The sequence below is a fragment of the Podarcis filfolensis genome (assembly GCF_964270895.1).
Source record: "Podarcis filfolensis genome assembly, chromosome: 3".
In the NCBI taxonomy this organism is placed as follows: Eukaryota; Metazoa; Chordata; class Lepidosauria; order Squamata; family Lacertidae; genus Podarcis; species Podarcis filfolensis.
In genome coordinates, this window is record NC_139606.1 from 106,293,146 (window position 1) to 106,316,371 (window position 23,226).

The 23,226-nt window shown below is 44.3% G+C and overlaps 1 protein-coding gene across 4 annotated transcripts in view; it reads left to right on the forward strand.

Moving 5' to 3' along the window:
• Window positions 1-5,493: 5,493 nt before the first annotated feature.
• NINL (ninein like) overlaps window positions 5,494-23,226 on the forward strand; it is a 52,884-nt gene continuing 35,151 nt past the window's right edge. For 2 of the 4 annotated variants that reach the window (XR_014545801.1, XM_083604908.1), the window contains exons 1-4: window positions 5,494-5,816; window positions 19,076-19,275; window positions 22,612-22,708; window positions 22,873-23,048. Coding sequence is in view for 3 of the 4 variants with exons in the window: in XM_083604908.1 (XP_083461034.1) it covers window positions 19,096-19,275; window positions 22,612-22,708; window positions 22,873-23,048 (453 nt within the window). In the remaining variant the exon portion in view is untranslated. Of the gene's footprint in view, window positions 5,817-16,143; window positions 16,164-19,066; window positions 19,276-22,611; window positions 22,709-22,872; window positions 23,049-23,226 lie in introns of those variants that run through there. The other 2 variants (XM_083604910.1, XM_083604909.1) reach the window with 2 other exon arrangements.

The window sequence follows — 23,226 nt, forward strand, 5'->3', positions numbered from 1 at the left end:
AGAATTGTAGAGTTGGAAGGGACCATGAGGTTCATCGTCCAGTTCTGAAAGATTCAGGATTTATTTATTTTTGTTCAGAGATTAAGAGGCTCGTGTTTTACCGACTTGAGCTGTCCCAGCTACTGAACATTGTTGGACTACAACTCCCGCATCCCTGACCGCTGATCCTACTAGCTAGGGATGATGGGAGTTGTAGTCCAACAACATCTGGGGACCCAAGGAGAAAGCTCCATAGAAATCAAGAAGGAAACTCATTGTGGATTTTAGCCTAGGTCAAATTATGTGTGTTTTGAGTGTTTTAGACGGAACCCAGTTTCATTTTCTTTAAATTATTTATAAATGCATGTCTTTCACATTTTTGTATTCTGCTTTACATTTCTGGGGTGGAACCGTTAAATGGTTTACCACATGGCTTAAAACATCACATACAACATTACAGGTTAAAATAAAAAAAATGCAATAAAGGTACATATGTAAAGCAGCATCATAATTAACAGTGAAACAAAATGTTGTCGCTTTAAGTATTTTTAAAATACAAAAGTTTCCTCTTTTGCTTTGAGCAGGCTGGGGGTGAGGAATGTCAAGCGTGTGTCTATTTGCCATGTTTGAGGCAGGAGTTTTAAATGGGAAAGCAGTGCAGATTGAAGGGTTTGACAAAGTTTCCGAAAACTTATTTTATAGACCTGCCACCCATTTCACTGAAAACATCTGCATTCACACCATACATTTAAACCCCACATGCACCCCTGTAAAGAATCCTAGAAACTAGTCTACTCACCACAGAGCTACAATTCTCAGGATTCTTGGGTGTGTATGTGGGTGAATGTGCCTTGTGGTAAGGCTGGGTACATATTATACCTTTAACTGGTTTTAAAGCCAAGAGAACAGTACTTGTTCATTTCGTTAAATATATAATAAACTGATAAATTACATTATATCGTTTCAGCTGCAATGTCTCAAATGTGAGATCAGGGGTGGCTTTCTGACACTAGAGAGCACGGCAAATGCAGGAATCTTGCAACTACAGCATCCCTGACAAATGGCTATCCATTCTCTGCTTAAATACCTCCAGTGAAGGTGAGCCCATTAACTCCTGAGGCAATCTGTTCCACTGTTAAACCATTAGACAGTTTCTTCCTGCAGTGGAGGTCTAGGATTCACCAGGGATTTGTGGCTGAGCAGGTCAAAAGCACCGCAGAGACCTGTCTACCTCCCAAGCAGATTAGGCACTGTTGTCTTGAACAGGCACACAGGTTGCTTGATGCATCTCCTACGGATGACCATGGACTTGGAGTGTGCACAGCAGTAGAAGACCAGCAAATGTCTGAGCTTATGTGTGTGGCCAGGCTGCTATGAGTGACATACAGCCAGAGCTGACTCAACCATTAGGTGAACTGAAGCAGCTGCCTCAGGCACCAGAAGCCCCCAAAGTGGTAGTTGAATCCTAAGTTCTTCATCCCTACTGCCATTCCTCCTTGCCAGGCAAGCAGAATAAAGTTTCCTCGGGTGCCTGATGGTCTGCTCCCAATGCCGCCTCTTTTCCTGCATAACTAGTTTTGTCTAATTTTGAACCAGAAATATTGTGGTGCACTATTCCTGGAATACTGCAATACCCAGTTGATGCAGGGAGCAAATGGAACAAGTTCCTATTCTATCTCCCAGTTCCAAAAATATATTTAATATGAACACTCCACAAGTAGCAGACATACCAGATATTGCACTGATAATAATAGATACTGACACTTGATCTTAGTCAATTGGCTGAGAAGCAATGCCAGTTGTTCGGGAAACACATAGGAACTACTTTTCCAATGGATTATTGGGTACCCAAGAGCAAATAGAGGCTGTAAAGTGCTCACTGCTGCAATGTTTCCAGGTTCACAAAATATACTCCAACAACATTTATTATGTCCATTGTCCAACCAAGCAGCCTCTTGATAGACACTTTAATCTCAAGAATTCTGGATTTTCTCAACCGTGTCAATTTCTCAACTGGCTGGATGGCCCATTGTGATAGTCTTTGGTGCAGTGTTTGCATAAACCCATCCATTTACTTTTCATGTGCTGTGTAACTGTTAGCTTACTGCGTGCCAGTGGAGGTCCCAAGTGTTTCACTTGGATAGCTTTCTGTTCTTCATATAAAATAATGCAAAAACACAGCTATGTGAACAGAACACTCATGCTTACGTTAAAATTTGTGCCCCTTTAGTAACGGGTGTTTGCAGGAAAAAATGTTACGCATATAATAACATTGCTATGCTGTAAATGAGTTTTCTGCACATAATAACTGCAGGGGGGAAAGAATCTGGTTGGTTTTGCATACCCTTTGAAACTTGGCAGAGGCCGGTCCATTAGGGCAAATGCCCCACCAACCTTCATCTGCCCTCAGCCAAATATTTTTATTTTTTAAAAAAAACATTGACTCTGCATCTGAGTCTGTTTTCTGTCAGACACATTAGTCACACTTGGTCATGCTATATTTGCGACTCTCAGAAATGGGGAGCGGGGGAGATGGGGATAGATAGCAGTGATTCAGCCTTTATAATGTGGAACGAAGGAAGCACTTCTTAACCATTTAGATGAAAGAAGTGAGGGAGAAGCTTGACGTTGGTTTGAAGTATGCGGGTTCTACCCAACTAAGCATTACTCAGAATAGACCAAATGAAATTAATGGCCCCAAATTTCAACAGCTCTACTCTGAGATCACATTTGCACATTTAAAGCACTGTGATGCCACTTTTAAGCAGTCATGGCTTTCCCCACAGAGAACTTGTAGTTTGTTCAGGCTGCTGGGAGTTATTTGGAGACCCCCTATTTTCCTCATAGACTGACAATTCTCAGAGCAGTTTATCGATCAATCCCTCTTCACAGAGAACTCAGAGAATTGCAGCCCTGGGAGGGGAATATGGCAAGCTTCCTAACTCTCCACACCCTTAACAAACTCCGACTCCCAGAATTCCTTCGGGGAAGCCATGGCTGTTTAAGGTGGTATCCTAGTGCTTTTAATGTATGGTGTGAACGCGGCTGAATACTGTATATACACAGGGCCGTAGCTAGGGGGTGCTGAGGTGGGCCCCCACCAGGGGCACAGGCGATGGGGCGGGCAAAATTGGCTTCAAAATATGTCCATAAATATAAATATTGATTATTGCCTCATAAGAAATGGTTTTAAGTAGAGGGTGAATTGAATGGGTGGAGGTGGGGGGGGGTTGGAGGAGAGGCGGAAAGAAGAGCTAATTTGTCCGTGATTAGGGGGCCCAATCTGGACGGTTCTGCCAGGGGCACAAGATCACCTAGATACAGGTCTGTATATACAGCACGTGAAGGTAAAGGACCCCTGGACGGTTAAGTCCAAAGGCGACTATAGGGTTGTGGCACTCTCACTTCAGGCCGAGGGAGACAGCGTTTGTCCACAGACAGATTTCTAGCCATAGCTGTCAAGTGTCCCTTATATGAAGGGACAGTCCCTTATTCCAGCGCCATGTCCCGCTGCTGTCCCTTATTGATGGATGTCCCTTAAATGATGTCCCTTAAATTTCAAAGGAAGCAGCTCCTCTCCCTCCCTCCCTGCCGGCCAGGGAGGAGGGAGGCTCCAACTGTGTTGCTTGGCTGTGTTGCTCACCCTATAAGAAGTCTAAGAACGACTGGGGGGTGGAGCTTGCATGCCTTGTGTGTGGCTAGTTAGTGCAAGCTGAGGGGTTTTTTGAATGCTGGACACCATTTTGTTGCATGTGCTGCTGCAAACTTTGCAGTGCAAAGCCAGGCCGGGGAGCCATCTTAAGTTGAGGCTGCATAGGCCTTGTGGTGCATGTGATTCAGATTCTAGTCAGTTGAACCTCTGGTTACAAAGTTGGTTGGACAGTGTTCTCGAAGCTACCAGCATGAGTTTGACCAGACTGCAGGAGGACAGGAAGACTGAGTGCCTGGAACAGGTGAGGCTGCAGGTCCCTTATTTTGGCTGCTGATCCCTTATTTTCAAGGCTGCTGGTCCCTTATTTTCAAATCTGTAAGTTGACAGCTATGTTTCTAGCTCATGTGGCCAGCATGACTAAACCACTTCTGGTGCAATGGAACTCCGTGACTGAAGCCAGAGCGCACAGATACACCATCTACATAAGGTGTGCATGGACAGGTAAGTCCTACCGGACTTCAAAAGTCTTGCTCCTTATCAAAAATGCTTAGCATTTGCTGCAGCTCAGAAACACTTGCCAGTGTTGAATTTAGAGCAGTGCAGGCTGTTCCCCCCCCCACAGGGCGCCAAGCCAAGGGGGTTCAAAATAACAATACTTATATTCAGTGCTTTTTTTCTGGGGGTATGCATACCCCTAAACATTTTGTGAATCTAAGTTTGGCCTCATTGAGAGACAGTATTTCAATATGAGTAGCTACCAACATGAGTTTGGCCAAACTGCGGGAGGCAGTGGAAGACAGGAGTGCCTGGCGTGCTCTGGTCCATGGGGTCACGAAGAGTCGGACACGACTAAACGACTAAACAACAAAGGAAAATGAGAGTACCACTAATCATTCTTTTTTGGGGGGGGAAACACTGCCTATATTTATGGGCGCACCTACTGAGTAAACCCATAAGAAAAGCAACTGTACCAGAGCCGGATTTTGGTTTAATGAGGCCCTAAGCCAGGGGTCAGAAAACTTTTTCAGCAGGGGGCCAGTCCACTGTCCCTCAGACCTTGTGGGGGGCTAGACAATATTTTGAAAAAAATAAATGAACGAATTCCTATGCCCCACAAATAACCCAGAGATACATTTTAAATAAAAGCACACATTCTACTCATGTAAAAACATGCTGATTCCCGGACCGTCCGCGGGCTGGATTTAGAAGGCGATTGGGCCAGATCCGGTCCTGGAGCCTTAGTTTGCCTACCCATGCTATGCTTAGCTACTGAAGGTAATGGGGCCCTTTATATGTCCAGCTGTCCTTTGCCAACAACAAATTGTCGGTTTTTTGTGTTGAATATATGCTATATGGTAATTTATGGACCTAATAGGTATCTAAAGCCATTTGCACATAACAAATAGGAGCCTACACAATACAAAACACTATTGCTGTATGTAGGTTTTATTTTATTTGTTTTTTATATTATATTTTGGAAATGTAAATCCAGGTGTTTTTTTCCTTTAAATTTTTTGGGGGCCCGCAAAACAGTGGGGCTCTGTACCCAAATGAATGATTGTGAAAATAATAATAAATATCTGGTGGGGCGCCAAATTTTTCCCTTGCCCAGGGCGCCATAATGCCCAAGTTCGCCCCGGCACTTGCTGGCCGGCGGTGGCGTCCACCAGAGCCGTTTCTCCTGTTTTCTGCTCGGCTTCCGCAGCCCTGAAGCCAGGGCACCTGCCGTCTCCTCCAAGCCAGCAGAGGAGTCCAGAAAGCCCATGAAGACACGCTGGAAGCGAGCCCGGCAGCAGGAGGAGACGAGGGCGAGAGCGGCGCGCTCCGCTCGTCCCCTAGAGGCGCAGCCCTCGCCGAGAGGTCGGTCCCCTGCCTGGGAAGAGGAGCGCGCAGGAGAGCCGTTGCGCGCCGCGTCTGCTCCTGAAAGGAATCCGGGGTGGGCGGAGCGGGCTGGGGAGGCTGCAAGGGAAAAACCGCCTGCGAGCCGGAGGCTGCTCGCTTCAGCGTGGACGTCCTCAAGGGAGGAGCATCGGCGGCAGCCTCGGGAGAAAGGGAAGCAGAGCACGCTGGCATTGGCCGAGGGGACACAAAGGGGCCGCGAGCGGCGGAAGGTCGTTTTCTGCAGGGGAGATGCTGCGGGCGCGGCGCGGGTGGTAGAAGGGAGAGAAGCGGCCGGAGGAGAGAGGTGGGTACCGCTGAGACGCCCCCCGCCCCACCTTTGCTCTTTAGGTTGACTCGGGCTTCCGTGGAGCCCCCCACCCGCCCCTCAAATTATCTTCTCCGCCCTCAAATTATCTTCTGGGACAAGGGAAGCCAGGGAGTTTTGTGAGGGGGGCGATCCTGGCTCTGCAACTTGGGCGGCAGATTGTCTCCCAGAACCATAGAATTGGAAGGGGACCCCGAGGGTCGTCTAGTCCAACCCTGCGATGCAGGAATCTCAACTGAAGCATGCATCGCGTGTGTTTACATTTTGCGGAGGGGCGACGGCAAGGATGAACCACCCAGTTTTTATATCTGCGTTTCAACTTCTGTACGAATCTTTCTTGGCGTGGCTGCTCCTCCTTGAGACCAGCTTTTTTGCCGTTGGTCTTTTAAAATCCGAGTTTCCTCACCAGCCAGGGAGGTTGTGCTTCTAAGAGGTTTCCCCCGCCCGCTTTTCTCTGTGGGGTGACCTTTTGTCGATACTCTTTCCACATTTCTTCCCTCCAGCTCTCCAAACTGGCTGGGTCCTGCTTTGAAATCCCTCTCCTTTTCATGTACCTGGTGGTTCCTTCTTCGCCAAATGTGCAGCTTGTGCTATTATATGAAGAGCCTGGTCCTAAAAGCAACCAAAACTTTATTTTGAAATCTCGTTTTTAAAGAGAAGTAGGTTGCAAGGAACACCAGCTGTTGTTTTGTCTGGTTTTTATAGTATAAACTCCTCCTTTATTAGTTCCTCTTGTGTGGAGGGAGTTTGGGGTGTAGGAGGAATTCGGCCATCCATCTCTTGCATCAAATTTAAGGCAAAATTTCCCAGCTTACCCCCTTTCAGATCCCCCTCCCCAGTCATCAGCTGTGACCCATTTACACTGCACTTGAAATTTAAACTGGTTTAGGTAGCTGTCCTAACCCTGCTTACCTGGGCGTAAGCTCCATTGAATTCAATATAACTTACTTATGAGTAGCAGTGTTGTTAATTTCATTAGTCAGTTGCTTTTTTAAAAAAGGAACTTAAAGTGACATGGTTAGGATTGCTCTGTTAGTCCTAGACAAGTGTAAACTAACAACAGCTAACTATTTGAGCATCCTCTGCCCTCAGGATGTGCTGGGTGGGACAGATGTAGCCCAACACATCTGCAGGGCACCTGGTTGATGAAGGCTCCCTTAGGGCCTATGATGGGGTAGGCAACCTAAGGCCCAGGGGGCCGGATGCTGTCCAATCGCCTTCTCAATCCGGCCCGTGGACAGTCCAGGAATCGGCATGTTTTTACATGAGTAGAATGTATCCTTTATTTAAAATGCATCTCTGGGTTATTTGTGGGGCCTGCCTGGTGTTTTTACATGAGTAGAATGTGTGCTTTTATTTAAAATGCACCTCTGGGTTATTTGTGGGGCATAGGAATTTGTTCATCCCCCCCCCCCAAAAAAAAATATAGTCCGGCCCACCACGGCTGAAAAAGGTTGCTGACCCCTGGGAGATTTGCTCTGCCCTGTTTCTTATTGTTTTCCCATGCCCAAAGAGGAAAATATTGTTTTAGGAGAGAGCAGAGGGCTGCAAATTACCTACTTTTCTAGACTGCCCAACCCCAAGTATCAGGGAAAGGGCCATCACTCAGTGCCAGACGATCTGCTTCAATTGCACAAGGCCCCAGGTTCAATTCCAAGCACCTGCAGGTAGGGATTGGAGATATTCCCTGCCTGAAACCGAGACAATACTGAGCCTGATGGACCAAGGCCATGACTCAGTATAAGATAGCTTCCTGTGTTAACCCGTGTGTCTTGCTATTCTTCCAAGGAACCCTGAGTGACATTTTAGCCTCAAAGCAAGCTCTTGTGGGCCCTTGGGAGTTTCGTCATATTATTCTGGAAGACCGGTGCTTCTGACAGAACAAATCCCCACCATGCATTTCTTACTGTAAAAGCAAAGTTTTGGGGGTTGCAAGAGTTAAAGCCTGCCTCCATCTTCAAATCAGAATAAGGCTGTACCTCAGCTATGAGCAAGGATTTTCAAAGTTTCGTTGCAGCAAGTTTCCACTAGCCAAATGGTTTGTATCTTTCCAAGTGTAAGAAAGACAAACATCAGTTGACCCACGGAGCTCAGCTTTGTCCCAGGCATGAAGCCAAGTCTATTAATGGTGGGTTTTTTTGTTTTGAAAAGAAAACCGGCCTGTTGGCAGGCTTCAAGGTTCTCAAAAAAGCATATAATTAAGTAAATATTGAATGGGGGGGGGGAAATAAGATGAGCAGTTGTCGTCCCAGTTCACACTTTGCAATTTTAAGGAGAACACTTACAGCACCTTAGGGTGAAGACAATCAAAAGTCTTGTGGTGATGTGTTGCAGATTTGTTACGGTATAGGCTTTTCCGCATTGCAGCCCATATATCATCAGATATCTGTGTTATCGTTGCTCATTTAGCAGATAGACATGATCCTACATGTCCCATGTGCTCAGCTGGGCCTGCTTTGTGTCCTGCCACCAGCTGAGGCACAGCGGATGGGAAAAGGTGAGATTGCCCAGATTATAAAATTCCCTGCCCAATGAGGGTACCCTGTGCCTCATAGTTTTACTGGTGTATTATAGTTTCCAGTGCCAAGTTAAGATGGTTTTTGTATATGAACACATGTTGGTGTTTACAGCACACTCCTAACTATGTCAACTTAGAAGTCTTCTTGAATTCAGTGGGGCTTACTTCCAAGTAAATGGGGTTAGAATTGCAGTGCATCTATCTGTGTGCATGTATTCTGTTTTGCTTTCATTTTCTGTGATGATGTACTTTTTTACGCTTTTAATTAATTTGAACATTAAAATGTTTAAAGAGTCAAGAGTGGAAAGGCAAGGTATAAATGTAATAAATGCCCCAGAACACTCTCTCAAAAGATGTTAGAAAGCTGCCAGGTTTATGATGAGTGGGAGCAGGCAAGCCCAGTGGAGATAATAATTCCTTTCTGTTTTGTGTAGAGGCTTGAGAAGGAAGCTCATGTCTCCTTGTGTCAATTTATGCCCTTGTGGGGGGAGGCTTATTCTACCCTCTAATAATCTACTCCTTATTATGACTGATGTCATTCATCAACCTTGAATGCAGTCAGTGTGAAAGCATTGTGGCCTGTCTGCAACAATATAACTATAATGAGATTTTTACAGCTCCCCCACACCCCCAGAGAGTGACTTTGGGGAAAACAACAACTTTGCATTGTCTGTTTCTGAGCATTCTTATAACTGCAGCTCATTTTGTAATGGGTTGCTCAGTTTGCAGCCTGGTATAGTTTGTGGAGAAGGACGTAGCTCAGGGGTTAGAGCAGAAGGTCTCAGGTTCAATCCCTAGCATCCCCTCCTGGGGCAGGGAAAGACTCCTGATTATTGCATATAAATGCAATGCATAAATAAATTGTTTGCTTTTCAGACGATGAATAGATGGCTGGAGATCTGGATCGCTTTCAAGTTATATATGTGTATGTATAGACCAATTTCTTTTTAAAGTCTATCATACAAGTCCAATGGGCAGGTACAACCGAAAGACTAACCACAGAATAATGAAACAGCCGAGTTTAAATTACATTTTTAGTTATCTTTTAAGAACGCAGGATTCACCATTTCAGATATATCAATTTTGAGGTGATGGGAAGATTAAGGACTTGCATCAGGGTTCAGTTGTCTGCTCATGGGTGCATTCAGCATTAAACTGTATAAAAACAGTACCTTTAAAAAACATTGGTGGTGATTTTTAAAATTATTATTATTATTTTTCTGTTTAGAAATAAATGTTGAACTTTTAATGACAGCGTGCTCAGGAAAGGCTAAAGGCTCTTACCAAAATTTCAGTTTGTCTGTGTAACTGAGACAACGCAGGAACATAAAAATGTAAAGGTAAATAACAAACATAGAAAAAGTCTAGGAAAATATTTCAGATTCCTAGATATTTGTGTCAAAAATCAACTTACCCAGGCAATTGGACATTTGCCACTGGTTCAGCCCCGTCTGAAAGAAAGACTCAACAGTATTGTAGAAATGAGTTTTATTCTTTCAAGTTGTAGGAAGAACGCAGAAATTCTGCTTACATTTAAATGATTAAAAATGAATAGCTGTGTGTGGTCTGCCAAATTTCTCTCTTTCACAAGTACTTTAATTTTTGGAGCTTAGACTTTTGAGGGAGAAGATTATTTCTTAATACACAACTAATTTGGTGTCAATTTTAATCTGCCAAGAAGATTTATTTAAGAGGTTGTAAATTCACCTCGTTACATTCCTGCTTGCAAAATACTGTAATTCCTTTAAGGGAAACAGAATTGAAGCCTCTAAATATGCTACTAATTGTACAAAAAATTAGAAATGGGCACAAGGGTTATAATCTAAAGATAAGACTCATTAGGAAGGAAATAGAAAGAAGAAAAAACTTGAATAGCTGTGGCACTCTCGTGGGGGAGCCCCTTCACCAACTACCTTCTCAGTGACCCAGGGTCAGGGGTTTTCTGATAGAAGTGTCATGGTCCTAGGCAGTAACAACATCCATATTTGTTGTGAAGTGGCTTGATGCTAATGCGTGTGAGATAATGGAGCTTGAGCCAATGGGGTCCTTGTATGTTAAAAATGGATTTGGGTTTTTTTTTTGTACCTCTTGCAAATAATTATTTTACTTTCTCAATAACCTGCCTGTGTGCTAAGATAATGTTCTGAGGCCCTTCCCTTGACGCTCCTACCTTCTAAAGTGAGGCAGATGTTCACTAGGAAAATAACCTTTCCAGCTGTTGCCCTCTGTTTGTGGAACTCTCAAGTGGTCTCCTTGCTGTTCTCTCTCTCTCTCTCTCTCTCTCTCTCTCTCTCTATATATATATATATATATTAGTTGAAATTTTAGTCTGCTGCTGTTTGTAGTTTTTTTTAGTTGTGATTTTGATTATATATATGTTTTAAATGTAATTGTAAGCTACTCTAGGACCTCAACTGAAGTGAAAGTCGGGATATTAAGATTTTATAAATAATTGGTGGGTGTTCAATTATTTTGGGCTACATCTCTAGCCAATGAGAAGGTGCTTTTCCAAGATTGTGAAAGTGATTTCCTTGTTTTCGCTGAAGCGAGTGAGAATCTCACTGCCACAAGAACATTCTTCATATTCAATTTTTTAACCCAAATGTGTATTTGATGTGAGGGAGTTGAAAAACGTAGACCTTCCTTCTGCATTGTTGATTAATCTCAACAATGGGATGACATTGTATTATTCGCAGTTGAGTTCAAATGCAGTGATATTTAAATTTCTGGGCTCTTCTGAGTTGGATCCGATGAGACAAAGTTTTTATAAGCAGGAACATTTGGCAGGGACACAAGTCAAAACTATAATACAAATGTCTGCTAGCAGAAAAGACTTCATGACAGCTAACTTGGAGTCTGTTTTGACCAAGCTTTGTGGTTGTGTTTTCGTTTTGCTAGTGAGAGAAATATGATGTGATCTTCAATCAATTGTCCCAGGCTTAGGCTCATAAAAATAATGTGTTCGTGAGGTTTTGAAGTGAATTAGCTGAGGATTTCAGCTATACAAAGTCCTGTGCATGAGCAATCTGCTTTTCTGTGTGCCGTCATGTTGCATGGAGTAGTTCGGTTATTGGAAACCAAGGAAGCAATGTTTTGTTCAGTTGACTGTTGAAACTAATGGACCTAAGTTAGCCGTGTCCATTAATTTCTATGGGTGTCCTTGGAGTATTTCTAACATTGGCTCCATCCCATAGTGGCTTTTACTTTAAGAAAACCCGGTTCAGTAGAAGGCTGTCTCAAATAATGTTCACTTCTGTGTAATCTTATTTTTTGCTTTGCACATTAAATACATATTTGAAAGCAGTTTCTCCAGAGGGTGCTGTTGTCCTCAGGTCTTGCTTGTGTGTTTCCCAAAGGCATCTGGTTGACCACTGTGAGAACAGGATGCTGGAGTAGATGGGCCATTGGCCTGATCCTGCAAGCTCTTCCTATGTTCTTATGTACAGATAAGGTGCCTCCTCTGTCCTCCTTGGAGAGCTGTCTTCAAGAGCACGGCTCGGGAACCTTTGGCTCTTCAAATGTGGTTGGATCAGTCCTAGTCAGCGTTGCCAGTGGCAAAAGATAATGGTGGTTTTAATCCAAACAAATTATAGAGGGCTCCCAAGTTCTCCATCCTTCTGTACAGTGGTACCTCGGGTTAAGTACTTAATTCGTTCTGGAGGTCCATTCTTAACCTGAAACTGTTCTTAACCTGAAGCACCACTTTAGCTAATGGGGCCTCCTGCTGCTGCTGCCGCGCCGCCGGAGTACGATTTCTGTTCTCATCCTGAAGCAAAGTTCTTAACCCGAGGTACTATTTCTGGGTTAGCGGAGTCTGTAACCTGAAGCGTATATAACCTGAAGCGTATGTAACCCGAAGTACCACTGTAGAGCCTCTGAAGAAGGAGCTGAGCCATGAAAAGTGAGAAATCTAGTATCTCGTGCTGAAAGCAAATCATTAATATTGCTCAAAGGAAAAAATAGGGACAGGGATTTACCAGGGACAGGTAGCAGCACATAGATTCTGTCCCTGGTAAATAGGGGTCTTTGGAGCATATGGGATAGTGATCCTATTGTGGCCTTGCACTCAATGCATTTTATTCAAACATGCCATCTGTTTTCCGGGATTAAGCTTTTTTGGGGGGATAGGAACTGGTTCTACATGGTTGCATCAAGGGTTGTCTGTTCAAAGCACTGATTAGCCCTGCTAATTCAAACAATATTTCAAATACAACACTGCAATTAAAAAGTTAGTGGTCAAATGTCTGTGTGATAAAGATGGACATAGTCATCTTTAAAATACATGAAAAGGCAGACAGTCTATCTAAAGCGTTGGGATGGAGAGCGAACAAGAAAACAGAACAGACGGAACCTTTGATTTGTTGATCAGTATGTTTTTAATTTGTGTTCCAGATGCAGCAGCAATCTGAATAATATGCTATGTTTGGGGGGGGAATGGAAATGTGCTGTGACTCACATTTTGTCTGTAAGCACTCTGTAGCAAATTTTAAACACAGAAAAGAACGGTGCAGGAAGGACCTTTTTCGCCCCTAAGGTAGGAAAAGATTGTAGGAAGTGTGTTAATTATTAGTACAGCACAGCTTTCCCCGACCTGGTGCCATCCAGATGTTTTGGACTATGGCTGGATCTGATGGGGGTTATAGTCCAAAACATCTGGAGGGCTTTAGGTTGTGGGACAGTCAAAACAAGTCTGAAAGATGAAATGTTTTGTGTAAATCATGTCTCTGTATTGGACTGAGGGACTCATAGACTGTAATTGATAAACACTTAAGGTTAGTTTTAGCATTTGTACTAAGCAAAAGAAGGGGTGTTAAAACACTGCTGCTAAATTTGTTTATTTCTTGCAATTTTTTAGTTGTAGGTTTTGAATTTTCATTCCGTTCGAAAAAATAGTTTTTATCTACTATGTATTTTGGAAAGTATTTTGTTTATTTGCTATGCATTTCCACATCTCTTATGATTTAACCAAATTTTGCATGATGGTTCCTGAGAATCAAGGAGCAGGTTTTCTTCTACGTTTGGATACAGTTGGATACCATTTTAATTCAAGATGGCGGTTGAACCTTTCTGAACTGCACAGATTTTAACAACTGATTTCAAAACTGCACTGATTTTGGGTTGGGGGGGGGAGCATTATTAGAATTCCTGAGCAACGTGGCTAGAAGTTTGCTAGTCATTGATAATGTAAGCTTCCTTGAAGACCCTATGGTGAAAAGGCAAAGTTTAAACAAAAATAAACGATAGGAGTGAGAGGATAAACAATAAATAGCAGGTTACAATAGCAAGATGCAGAGCATATGTTTAATACAGTAGGAGACAAGAGTGGAAGATAAGAGGATAGCTAGGGTGGGATTGGTAGAAGCCTAATGGATTGTGGGATAACAAGGAGCTTACATAAGACCGGAAAGACGGGTGGCAAATAACAGGAAAAGTTGATCTGGGCAACTTAGGGTAAAACTCGAGAAGAGAAGATAACCTTAGTATCTACTTAAAGGGCTTTCTGTTGTGAAAGCCAGTCTGTCTGCCTTCCTCTAACCCCAGGTAAATCAGTACCAGGTGCTTTCTTAAAGCCCTGGCTACTAGAATGGCTTTGGTCCCAGGGTTCCTCTATGTTTTACATTCATAGCTTGCACCTATGACATACATTATACTTTCTATTTAAAGAGCAATGTGGAACACTTTCAATCTTTTGTTTGACATGCATATTGCACCATCCATGAGAAACTCCACTGCCTCTTGCAATGTCCACTTCTATTGGGACACCATGGTGTTCAGGTAATATTATTGAAGTGGCTCTTGTGCTTTGTTTTGCTTTGCAGAAGGTTGTGTGTTGTCTCAGTGCCTACCCTCAATTGTTATGGTGTGTGTCAGTCTTGCTGGCATAAACAAGATCCCATTCAACTAAGACCAATCGGATGCATCTGCAAAGAAGCTTTCCCCCCTTGCCTTTAGTTTAATAATCATGTGCAAGTACAGGTAGCCTGTTGTTGGCATCCATCTGTCTTGAGAGACAATGAAGTGTCCCTCAGGAGGGAAAGTCAAACTGCTGGGTTAGCAGCACCAAAGTGACTTCCCCGGGACGAAAGCTTGGGCAGTGTGTAAGGCGGTCCGGGGATGCCCAGACGACAAGACCCCACTCTCAGCCTCACTGATGTGGGCCAAAGGAAAGCAGAGCAAGGTTTAGCACCAGTTTGGCTGCAGGGGTTGCTGGAAAGAGGCGTACAAGGCACCATCCAACTATCTTAGGGACTCCACTCTGGAGTAGGGTTTACTCCTTACTCTTTTCTTCTCCCGAAGATAACCTGCAAGGCAATGGAGGTTTAGGGTCATAGTTTCCTTCTCCTAGATAGGCTAGCTTCCAAGGTTGATGAGCCCCATCTGCCCCTCACTTCCCTCTACAGCACATGCAGAAACCATCTTCTTGACCATTGGACCTGCTATCTCGTCCGCTCAATCCATGGGAACCTGTCTTCACGTGCAGGGGAAGTCCCTAACAGACTGAGGGTTTGAGGCAGGTAGCACAAGCAGCAAAAAGGTATCTTAGTGTGTGTGGTCATGGCTGCATTGCTTTTTCTGGAGTGTGAGCATCCCCTTGCACCTGCTTTGTGGCCAGATTTTGGGGATGTCTTTGTAGGCAGGTTGTCCATGGGTACTGCTTCAGAAGATATGTTAAAAATTCATCCAAAACTTGGAGAGATTTTTGTTTAGAACTTAAAAGTCTTGATAATGCATCTTCCCAGCCTTCAGAACAGACATGGAGATGTTTCTTGGATGAAGTGTGCCGCACTTAGTTACTGGAGTTTGTTACGATTTTAGTTTTGCTTGCAGCTGAGAAGAGAGGGCAGGAAGATTCTCCATATTATTTTCCAGGCAGATGCTTAGAAGTTCCTAGCTGCCTGATTTTAAACTGAAATTTAAACCATGAGCCCTTGGGAGTTGCTGAGGTCATTCTATAAGCTCATTACCATGCACCAGAATTACATTTGCTAACCCCGCCGCTACTTAATTCGTTTTTTCCACCTGCATATTCAATTTGTGAAATTAACATTAGCGCTTGCATATAAATGAAACTCGTATGCAGATGCTGTTTTTCTGCTTATCCTGTTGATAGGGTTTTTTTTTTATCCAGAATCCTCCATTATTTGCTCTTTGCCTCCAGCTCAATTACGCTCCCGCAACAGTGGGGTCTCACAAGAGCAGGTGGCTGCGTGCTTGACTGGTGCAGGACACTGAAGCAGTTGGTGCTGCAGAAGTTTCCATTATAAATAGTTGTGTTGTGCTAAATACAGGCCCTACGTTAAAACTCAGTATAACTGGCATGGCACACCCAAGACATTCCTCTTGGTCGCTAATGTGGAGAATGAACTTCAGGAGACATCTCCTGGTCCAGATACTACTGCCTGAGCCACTACTGGAACTCTCGATGAAATCAATGTCAGCATTATGCAACAGTAGAATTAAGAATGCAAAGCCAACTGTACTTGGTGAGGTCAGTGGTCCATCCATCCCACAGTTGCCTTCAAATGGGACCTAGAGCTGGGCATGCCCTTGCAAAATGAGATTCTTTTGGGGAAGCTTCTGCTTCTCTGGCTGCTATAGAAGTTCTATCATTATTCTTATTTTGTTTGAATCTCAGAAAAGTAAATGCAGATTAAAATTTAGGAGAATGTAGCTGAGGGAGCAGCCATGATCTCCATGGCGGAATTCCCCCTGAAAATATGACAAGAGCCTGCTATTCAAAGGGATGGAAAAAAACTTGCCCACTGCTTAGAGCTTGGTCAGTTCTTCCTACATGAATTTTGAAACAGGTTTGTTTTTTGCCCAGTTCTTCGGGGCGTGGGTGGGGTGGAATCAGCAGCAGGAGACTGGGGGCAAAACTGGATGGAGAAGTGGTCCACGTTCTTACGTCTGGCTGGTTTGGCCATGAGACGGTAAGGATTGTCTGATAAGCATCTTTGTGCCCAAAAATGCAGTTTGGCTTGGCTTAAAGACAGACTTAATTCCTCTTAGTTCCAGCTGTTGGTGTAGCCAAGAATGCTTCCAGAACGGAAATTCTTGGCTGTGCCAAATGAAAATCTGTCTTCAAGGAGTTTGGTGATTGAGGAAAAGGAGGCTGTCTAGTTTCCATTTTCTCACTAGCTCCCCCTCTCCTCCAAAGCTACCTTGTTGGATAGAAATGGATGCATGGCATGCTGTACTTCTTAAACAACAACAACCACCATGGTCAATTAGTTTGTTTCAAAAGGATACAACATTGAGGCAAACCCCAGGCTTTTATACCCCCTCGCTCTCTTTCTATCTACAAGCTGTCGACATTCCACTCTTACGTAATGATTTGTGCCATGCCGTGATGCTCAAGGAACTGAGCGCCTAAAACAACACAAATCTCACAGATCAGCAAAGTGCCCTGGCGTGGGTGTTGCTCAGAGCAGTGGGTGAGAGGCCAGCTCCTCTGGACACTCAGAAAGAGGTATGTGGTAGGAAGCTGGGTTTGTTTACATAAATGATTGAATCTTCGCCCCGTTGTATTAATTTCAGGCCATTCTGCTGTTTCTCTTGATGTAGAAACCACTCTCTCCAGCCATCTCTCTCCAGCTGTTTGATGTATTACATCTACAGTATAATGCTGACTGACCCTTAAAATGTTACGGTCAAGTCTCCCCTGGGGGGTGTTCTCTGGTACATGGGCTGCGAGTTACAACACAAATTTTCCCTTTGGTTTTTAGGTCTGTGCAATAAATTTAACCTGAGCTGACTGTTAGGGCTTTTTAAAAGAGGTTTAGAAACACAATATTTTCTCCCCGCCTCCCTCCAGTGAAAGGAAATTTGGAAGGAGTTCATGTAGGAAGAAGGCCTTTGAAGGCTACTAGAGGGCTGTGTTCTGCCCTCCATGTTTTGAGGTGGCAATACATCAGGAGGGGGTAGTGCTCTTCCAATCGAATCCTGCTTGTGGGTTTACCACAGACATGTGAGTGGCCACTGTGAGAACAGGATGCTGGACTTAGATGGGCCACTGGCCTGATCCAGGAGACTCTGCTTACAGTCTTACATTCTTTAAGGAGATTGGGTTCTTCCTCCTGAGATTCCCCTAGCAAGGGTGGGGAACTATAGGACAGATCCAGCCTGCAGCCTCTCCTCTGCTACCGCAGCCTGCCCAAAGCCTCCCTTTCCGTTTCCCACCAGATGGACAAGAGGTACTTCATGGGAAACTGTTGACTGAAAATACCCCAACAGTGCGGTGCTCACTGGGTAGAGAAGTGCATTGTGAGAAGTTAGAATTGTCACGTCAAATCCACTGCAAACTTTCCTCCAGTTAAAAACTACAGATTCTTTATGGTTGGAGTTTTATGCATCCGACCATCATGCACTGAACAAAGAAACCATCAAATATACAGGAAGGCAGAAGTGAATGGCAGAAGAATAGAAGGAAAACCTGCATCATGGGATACTCAAAACTTTTTTTTATAAACACAGCCCCACAACACAGTTGGGGCGTAACTACTCTGTATGTGTTTCTGCTTTCTGGAGTTAGTGCTGGAATTGGGCGGAGAAAGGAGCTTTGGATAGAAAATTGTGGTGGCTAATCTGCTTTAGGCGGTTATGGTTATGGTTCCAACATGGATTTGGTGTTGGAAAACTGATAGTGCTAGCCAGTCTGCACAACTGAATGAGTTTGGGGATGGACTGTACCTCAGTGGTAGAGTACATCCTTTGATTGCAGAAGCTCTCCAGGGTCAGTCCCCAGATCTTCAGTAGGGCTTGACCGGCTGAATCCCTAAGGGCCGCTGCCAATCAGTGTGGACCAGCCTCACCAAACCTAGTGCCTTCCAGATGTTGCAGGACTAAGGTTCCCATAATTGGCTATCCTGGCTGGTGCTATTGGGAACAATATATGGATGGCCATGTGTTCCCCATCCTTGGGATAGAGGCTCCCTGAAGCCAAGGATCAAAGCTTCTTGACTATTGAAGCAAAAATTTCTGACAACATCAGAAGGGTGCTAGGTTGGGCAATTCGAGTGAGCTCCCATTGTGTTCAGCTTTGAACCTGGAATTTCTTCATTGGTGCTTTTTACCACTGTGGTGGGCTGTTAACCCAGCCAGTGTGGTGTAGTGGTTAAGAGCAGTGGACTCGTAATCTGGTGAACCGGGTTCGCTTCCCCGCTCCTCCACATGCAGCTGCTGGGTGACCTTGGGCCAGTCACACTTCTCTGAAGTCTCTCAGCCTCACTCACCTCATAGAGTGTTTGTTGTGGGGGAGGAAGGGAAAGGAGAATGTTAGCTGCTTTGAGACTCCTTCGGCTAGTGATAAAGCTGGATATCAAATCCAAACTCCTCTTCTTCTTCTTAACCAGCATTGATCCTTGTCATCAGTGCCAGGCAGCGCAGCCAGTGATCAGGGATAATGAGAACTGTAGCCCAAGCACATTTGAGAACACCCTTAACCTGCTCTAATTTTGTTGTTGTTGTTTAGTCGTGTCCGACTCTTTGTGACCCCATGGACCAGAGCATGCCAGAGCACCTGCTCAAATACCATATTTTAAATTTAGGTGCTTAAAAGGGGGAAAGAGAGAAAGAGAGAGAGAAGAAAAGTCCTAGTTCTACAAAATGCAAAAGGAGAAAAGAATGGTGGTTGAATGTTTGATATCAGTGCTTACTGGGAATGTTCTCTCATATTTCCACTTCTCTTGCCTTCCTCCCTTTTCCAACTGACTTGTTTTAGGCTGAGTCTTATACTATGGGATGGGTGAGGAAGAGAACAAATATGTGTCCCAGCTGAAGGACGTGTTCAACAGCTGCGATGCCACAGGCACCGGGTATTTGGACAAGGAAGAGCTGACTGAGCTATGCTGCAAGTTACACCTGGAGAGGCAGCTACCCCTACTCCTGGAGACCCTCTTGGGAAATAATCTCTTTGCCAGGGTAAGTAGGCCCAAGGCCTCTGTGCCTGACTGTTTTGAAGGAGCACTTCTCTCATAATGGTTTAAAATGGCAATCTTGTCTCCCGGCCCTTCCCCACCAGTTGTTCCCATCCGTGCATGGAATTCTCAGCTGGCCACTCTTCATCCTTCCTGTCTGGCCCTGAACACTTTTAAATCCCATTGGTGCCTCCTAAAGGCAAGCCTAGGGGCATATTCCCCCCCCCCCCGCCCAAATTGCACCACTCGACATGTCTGTGTTGAAGTGAGATAGGATGCCATCCCTGCGCTTTTCCACTGTCCCACTCATTTTCCGGTGGACATTATGGCGTGTGGCCTAAACTTCCCTCTGGTGTCATTTTTAACTGTCCCATTTTGGGCATGACTTGTTCTTCTCTCCTGCTTGCAAAGCCTAGGATGTGATTAGGGGGATCCTAATGTGAAGAGTTCACATCCCTGTTGCCTACTGACCAGTCATCCCTTCAGAGCTTTCTTTTCCAAGTCCCAGAAAGCAGTGTCTCAAAATGGTGGTGGTGGATTCATGCTGTTTGGTTCTGCAACAACTAGCACCTTATAAGGACAGTATTTTGTAGGTGCCTACAAGGGACTGACCTAGATGGTCACAGAAGCTTCTTATTTCCACCAAAAATCAACATGCTTTGGAAGATTAATAATAATAATAGTAAATTTTTATTTATACCCCGCCCTCCCTGGCCAGGGCCGGGCTCAGGGCAGCTAACACCAAATATAAATTACAATAAAACGTAATGGGGGGGGGGAAACAGTTAATTAAAACACAGCTTAAAATGCAACCTCATTTTAGTAGTAGCCCATAAATCAAGATCATGAAGGGAGGAAACATCAGATATTCACCCGAGCCAGCTATCCATGCTGGTCCTACATGGGCCAGCAAAAAAGCCAAGGGAAAATTTATATACCAAATCCCATATAAGGGGTCAGAGTGAGTCTAAGCTGAATGCCAGGCGGAACAGCTCCGTCTTGCAGGCACTGCAAAAAGATGTCAAATCCCGCAGGCCCCTGGTCTCTTGTGACAGAGTGTCCCACCAAGTCAGGGCCAGTGCTGAAAAGGCCCTGGTCCTAGCTGAGACCAATCTAACCTCCTTGAGGCTCGGGTTGTTATTTATGGACCTTAAGGTCCTCTGCAGGGTATACCAGGAGAGGCAGTCCCATAGGTATGAGGGTCCTAGGCCACATAGGGTTTTAAAGGTCAAAACCAGCACCTTAAACCTGACCCTGTACTCCACCAGGAGCCAGTGCAGCTGGTAAAGCCCTGGATGAATGTGATCCCATGGCAAGGACCCCATAAGGAGCCTCGCCACGGCATTCTACACCTGCTGGAGTTTCTGGGTCAGCTTCAGGGGCAGTCCCGCGTAGAGCAAGTTACAATAATCAAGCCTGGAGGTGACCGTCACATGATTGTCTGAATGCAACCAAGAGAATACAGAACTATCCTACAGAAGTATGGAATAGTCTTCGTCTTCAACAGAAAATGTTACCTGGTAGCTGTTGGTTGCATTCAGACAATCTTCCAAAGCATGTTTTGTGTGTGTGTGTGTGTGTGTGTGTGTGTGTGTGTGTGTGTAGATCAGAAGCTTCCACTTCTTGGTGTCCAAGTACACTAAACCTTGGTTTGGTCAAAATATAACTTACATACAACCCAGGATCTCCAAATGTCCTGGCTCACTGCTGCTCATTCCCAATCCAGAATGGCTTAGGATCTTAGTTTATCAACAATCCATAGTTTATTGCATTTGGACACAAAGGCAAATTCTGGTGTGCTGTTAAGTAGCACCTTCCAGTCTCCTCCCCTTGTATTACTGGAGAAGAGGAGAAATGGTTTGACTGCAGCTCACTGCTGTATTTATTCTCAGTTCTCCAAGCCAGTTACGTAGCCCAAATCTTTTGGTGTAGAAGCAAAGCTCTGTTTGTTCTTTTGTTTTATGTGACTAGCTTTCTAAAGTTCAAACTAATTTCCTATGTAAGAGAATTCATGGGCATCCTTGCTGGGTTTTCAGCAGAGAGTTATAAATTGTTGCCTGTCTTTTCTAAATTGGGACCTGGATTAATGGAACTTGCAAGAAGCTGGAAGCGAGTTCTGTGTTAACAAAAGCTGCACTTTTGAACTGACTGAGGGTATTGTTCCCATTCTTACAAATAATCCTGCAAAGGTTTCTGCCAATCAAATATTCTCAGTCTCTCAAGTGCAAAAATACAGTGACTTCTCTTCCTTACTGTAAAGAATAAGAAAGATAAGGGTGACTGATTGCAATAGTCAAAACGGTTAATAGAAAGAACATGGAAATTCTAGTATCTCGGAATGTTTGTTAATTGAATGCATGTATATTTCTGGTGTGAAAAGTTGAAATCTCAACCCCAGATCTATAGAGCATTTTTTTAAAGATTTGTTTATGGGACGATAGCTGAGTATAGTAAACATTTAAGGGTGGTTTTATGTATATTTTGTTGATTTTATCCTTATATGTTGTACTCCGCCTTGCTATCTTTTTATGAAATACACACACACACACACACACACACACATTTGCACCCCTACCATAACTGCTGAAACTCGTCAACATTCTCATTTGATCCCGTTAACTACACTCATTTTCAAAGGAGAATTACCCTTTGAAATTACACTTGTGTACTTATTGTTCAGGGGGCATCTTAAAACACCTTGGTGAATCAAAAGCCAGACCAAATAAACACTTTGGCTTGCCACATTGGTGCCCAAGCTACAGTGCCCTGGAGTCTGTAAGAGCTTAGCAATCGGCAGTCTCCTTTTAGACAGCTAGCATCTGATGTATTGCATTCATTCTGGTGCCTCTCTTTAAAACCAGAGTGCCAGGGCAGTGATGCAAAATGCATGGGTGCATTGCTCATTCCCCAAACCTGATGAATATCAGTTTAGTTCCTGTCAGGTGAATTAAATTTGGTCTTTGAGACCTCATCAAACATTAGCAACGTTCTCCAGGCTTAGGTTCTGGAGTAACTGAACGAGAACAAGATTCTGCTGGGAATCAGTGCTGCCCTGTTTACCACCAGATCTTCTCAAGCTGGGTTGGCAAAAGTGAAGAGCCATGGCTTGGTGGTCGGGCATCTGCTTAGCAGACAGAAGATGCCAGGTCCAATCCCTGACATCTTGAGGTAGTGCTGGGAGTGTCCCCTGCATGGCACCCTGGGGAGCCGCTGCCTGCCAGTGTAGACAATATCAAACTATGTGGACCAATGGTCTGACTCAGCATAACGCAGAAACAAGAACTGAGCTTCATTCCTGGTATACACCTGACTTAACAATGTCCTGTCCGTCCACTCCTAGGTTAACTTTGAAGAGTTTAAGGAAGGCTTTGTGACCATATTGTCCTCAAGCATCAGTCTTGGTCTTTCAGATGATGAGAGCAGTTACCTGGAACCAGGTGGGTGAAGAGTGGGGGTGCTAAAAGATTACTTGTTTTGGATTTACTGCTTTCATGTTTTTCTGTTTACAGTGCGCTATTGACCACTAAGCTTAAGTATGCTGTAGAGCAGAGCTGCAATCAGATTGGTGATCCTGATCTACAATTGTATTTCCAACTCTTAGCTGTTCCGGATGAAGTGGAGCCTAAATACATCCATGGGGCCAAGTGGTACGGCCGCCGGACGAGGCCGGAACTGCAGGGCGCAAATCTGGAAACTCCCAAGTATTTACAGGAGCAGCAAGCAAAGGCAAATGGGAAAAGTCAGCTGAGACGTTCGGCATCTTTGGAGAGTGTGGAGGTGAGGTCGAGTCTCTTGAGTTTTACTGTATGTTACTTTAGAAGAAGCAGCCTTGTAAACATGAGGCTTCTTTCATAGTTCATGCTTACCCAGAAGTTCAGAAGTTTCCAAAGCCTGCCCAGCATTCAGTAACAAATATTAGGCTCAGATATCAAGGCAGTGAACGTGTCATTGCAGA